We start from the raw sequence: 4,589 nt of genomic DNA, 5'->3' as shown, positions 1-4,589 counted from the left end.
TGATAATGTTGTATACTGCACTGACCCCTCTATGAGGGGAAATGGCTCGTATCAATGAATCATCTGCATCCGCATTTGCATCCACATCCGCATCACTCTCTCAGCACTGAGACGTGGCAGGCATCTGCTTGGCAGATGTGGTGTAGCGTATATGGTTTGTCCGAGCGCAGTGACGCCTCCTTGAGCAACTGAAACTGAAAAACTGAAACTGAGACGTGGACTGACCACGAACCGACACGTCTGTGGGACTGACAGAGATGATGTCCGTTGCTCGCCTCGCGAGAAGTGCGCTCAACCGTGGCTGGATGAGCGACTTCATTTTATTTGTTCGTTGTGCCTGTGTAAGCGTTCGTGTACGCGGTATATGTACCTATAATGTGTGAGAGGAGGAAGAGGGTGAGGGTGAGATAGTGGTGGAAAGAAGGATGGGGGGATGGGGGGTGGGGGAATGAAATGAAGACAGCTTTTATGTTTTCTGTTCTCCTTCAGTTTATTAACTCAACTAGGTGAAGAAAAAATGGAGAAGAGGAAAAAAAAAAAAAACCGGGTTGGAAACCTGGTCATGCAATGCCGGCAGAAAAGGATGGAAGAGGCACTTTGATTGGATGGGAAAGTTGGAGGGGGAGGGATCAACCAATGGGAACTGACTGGGGTTGTCAGCGCTTCCTTGACGTGGAGTAATGCTGGCTTGGGAGGGGGGCTCTCCACTTCACTGCCGAACATGGAGGTGAGTGCTCGCTTTGCTGTTATATCCACAAGCCTGTTTTGAGAATTCACTTTGACTTGCTGAGGATTTTTCAGATTGTGGTTTAGGATTTTTCTCTTCGGTTTTTTTTTTTTTAAGGGTCTATGTTATTGTTGTCTGATCCTTCTGTATTTTTCCGTTTTCATTTATTATACCACTTGCCAAGAGAAAAACAAAAAAAGAGAACAAAACAACCTCCAAACGTACACATACCACTTAGAAATATTTTTCCTGTGATACGTTATGGTAAGTCGTGTTTTTATTCATCGATTTTGTTTGTTTATGTGTTTAGGCAGTGTTTTTCATTCATGAAAAAAAGGTTTTATTGGTGTGTTTTGCATTTCAAATGATATTTATTTTATCTCACGCTTTCTGAGCAACCCAGTAAAGGGATACAACTCTTGCCACACTGTTGGTGTTAACCGAGAACTGCAAGCGAGTTCTCGTGTTGTCGAAGCTTGGTTTGTTGTGATGCCGGATGTTGTGTCTAACGAACCTCACACTTTAGTCGAAATCTTTCATTGAGGGAGCAAGGTAGGATTGATTGGTTTTCTATCACCTTTCTTTGTTGAATGTTTTACTGATGCCATAAAATCAAGATACCAAATGATCTTTCCGAGTGGAAACGTGTTTGATTCAGTTTCACTCGATAGTCGATACATGTGGCGAGAAGCTTCTGCACATGATGTTGCCGGCATCTCATTGCTGTGCAGTTGTGGGCTGTGCCAACGGCAATGTTGCACTGAAAGATTGTTATTTAGAATAACTACACAGACTTTTTGTGAATACCACAATGAGATCAGCTAATGCTGATGACTGGAAGCATACAAACATGGAAATTGTGGTGATGTGCGGCAGATATGAACAAGAACACGACATGAACAAGAACACAATGAACAAGAACACACAAAGAACATAATAAACCAAATTTATGTGATCAGAAGAAAACATCACGTAATCGTTTACCTGGCAGATCTGTGGTCGTGTAGCATTTGACTACACTTCCTTCTCAAGTCTGTGTTGAGCTCAAATTCGGTCTTACTAACACTTAAAATAACAATTTTCCCCATGACAAACATCACATAGGTTTTCATATGACTCAGTGCGTTCAGTGTTGTTATAAATTCGTTTGCACAGGGTATTTTACACAACGTGACAAACTTTAGACAATGGATTTTGGGATCTTTGATGTGTGTACCAACTGTATCAACTCAAACACACAGAAAAAGGGTTAATACACCAACATACTAGCAATGGCATATGTGCATATTGTATCATGTTTGTGATGACTGGGAAAAAAAAATATATCACCACCCAGCATCAACCAGATTTGAGCCAAAGAATCTCAAGTTGAAAACTGGACATTGAAAATTAAACCCAGTGTTCTGCTTTGCTGTTGAGCTTGTCCACTCTCTTTGAGCACTATCAATAATTATTGTTTTGCAAAATGGAGGCTACCCTATCATTATGTTACACTTACAACTACTAAAAGCACAACATTAATAATACAAATTAATAGCAATAAAGAGGTTGATATAGGAGGTATATTAGGGCCTCCATCTGTATTCTGAAACTATGGATTTGCAGAGCATAAAATTCAGTGTCACTCTGAGATTACTTTGCAACAAAGTGCAGATCTATTGGCTGCCAGTCACCCCCAGTTTTTGCTAAAGTGCTTTCTCCTGTTCTTGTTTGATCTATTTGCCAACAAAATATTTTCTTTGCTTTCCATTGACAATTTCATACATAGTTGACAGTGTACATTGTTAATAATTTTCATCCAGTCATCTTTCAGGTTCACACTATAAATTAAGTGAAGCAATGAGTAATGAATCATTTTGTGCCATGGTCATTGTATCATGACCATAAAACAAGTTTCTCATTAATTTTAGATTTATGATCATGTCTTAACATTTAAAGTGCTTGCATTTTAAGAGTGTTGGAAGTGTACACACATTGTCACATTTATTTGTGGGTGCACACTGTACAGTATAATCTTGTATGGATCTGCATGATGGATGCTACCTTACAACCCCTCTATACTGGTGCCCAGAACACTTAGTGGCAGAGGCACATAGTGTGCAAGAATGCATCTGCAGTTATTGTTAAATCATGTGCACGTTTGTTTCTTATCATCTTTTAGATACCTTCCTCTGTACTAAAATGTTCATTGTTCATTCAGTCAATAATTCAATGGCATACTGTCTGCCACCATTTTCCCTGGAGCTCCATTCAGAATTGAAGAAGCTTGTGTGTTGTTTGTTCACTCATTGGTAGACTTATACTTACGTATTTCATCATCTCAAGACTTGGACATTCTCATCATTGTGATGCAGACTTGAAGTTGAATTTTTTAAAAATAATATAATCAGTTTCAAAGAGCACGTATATCTAGCCTGATACTGGGACTACCTAGAAGAAGAAAAAAGATATGTATTTTGTGTACAGATATGGAACTTGGAATATCAGCAGAGAATTGTCTTTAGCACTGCACATGAACAAAGAATGGATGGCTTAACATTTGAGAAGGTTTCCATTTCTGTGTTGGAAAAAAAAAAGCTGTACCAGTTCAGGAGGGGAAAAAATGCATGCACATTTATACCAATGAGATATGAAAATATTGAATAAGAAGAAACAAAAAAAAACCTATATATAGATAAAAAAAATAAATATATATATATATATATATATATATATATATATATATATATAGAAAAGTACTTCATCATATGTCAGGTAAATTATGTTTGTCAAAAAATATCAGTTAGTAAAAATGTCATTGTCATAATGATTTTCACTCAGCCATTGTTTAGCAAATGATTTGTATTATATCAATACCTTTACATGAAATGAAAGCACCACATGTCATAGCAAACACAGAATAACTACAAGCTGTCATTTTCACAAACATGGTGTATATCTACATGTTTGTGTAAATGGTAGCAGCTGGTGCAGAAGTGTAGTTTTCACTGGTCTTTTCCACAGTGGGTAAAAGAGTTGAGGCAGTCTGTTAACAGGTGATCTTGCACTGAGTTCAGACAGCAGCTCAGTATTTGAGCTAAGGTGCTGCATGCCTGGGATTATTTTCTTTCTTTGTCACTACCATTCCAGTGTTTAAACTTATGCTTTGTCATGTCATTTCTCATTTTTCTTCCATACAAAAATGGACCTGCAGGTGCTTGGTGGCTTGTGAGTGGAGATTGACTCCAACTCCAAAGTAATCATGTGCAGACGTTCTTGTGTTTAATCCTGAAGTTTTTAGATCTAGAAAAAAAAGAGTTATATGGCAGATAAAAACATTATATAAAACGGGGAAAAAAAACAGAAAAAAAGAGAAGTTGATTGTAGGGGAGGGAAAAGCTTACTGCTAAGTCAACAGTTTGAACAGTATCCGGCATGGGGAACAAAACTTGGCTAGCTATCCAAGTTGTCACAATACCGTTGTCCGTTCCTTTCAGCTCTCAACTGGACCCAGACAGTGTCGACAAAAGAGAGTTGCCGACTTACGTTCATGACGTAATTTCTGTCGCCTGGATTGTGTAACGCTAAAGTAGTAAGACTTACAACAACACAGGAAATCAAGTAGTGACAACCGTGAGAGTGCAGGACATCATTGGGATTCATGTCTAGCTGTTCAAACTGGCTCAGTCATAGCTAGTTGGTGTGCACACACACACAGTTGACTGTTCGGGGGGGGTTGTTTAGAAAGGCGCATACGTACTAATGCATGCAGTCAAACAGGCACAAGTACACACGGAGGCCTGCACTATATCAGTATGCACCAGTAGCTCAAGGAGGCGTCACTGCGTTCGGACAAATCCATATACGCTACACCACATCTGCC

The 4,589-nt window shown here is 39.0% G+C and overlaps 1 protein-coding gene across 6 annotated transcripts in view; it reads left to right on the top strand.

Annotated features, from left to right (window-relative positions):
* Nucleotides 1-651: 651 nt before the first annotated feature.
* Nucleotides 652-4,589, top strand: part of LOC143281239 (estrogen-related receptor gamma-like) — a 56,992-nt gene continuing 53,054 nt past the window's right edge. The window contains exon 1 of one of the 6 annotated variants that reach the window (XM_076586339.1): nt 652-727. In XM_076586339.1, coding sequence (XP_076442454.1) covers nt 722-727 — 6 coding nt within the window. In that variant the 5' untranslated portion in view covers nt 652-721. Of the gene's footprint in view, nt 728-972; nt 992-1,174; nt 1,280-4,589 lie in introns of those variants that run through there. The other 5 variants (XM_076586336.1, XM_076586340.1, XM_076586337.1 and 2 more) reach the window with 5 other exon arrangements.

The sequence above is a fragment of the Babylonia areolata genome, chromosome 4 (assembly GCF_041734735.1).
Source record: "Babylonia areolata isolate BAREFJ2019XMU chromosome 4, ASM4173473v1, whole genome shotgun sequence".
Lineage (NCBI taxonomy): Eukaryota > Metazoa > Mollusca > Gastropoda > Neogastropoda > Buccinidae > Babylonia > Babylonia areolata.
This window is presented reverse-complemented; position numbering and strand designations above follow the sequence as displayed.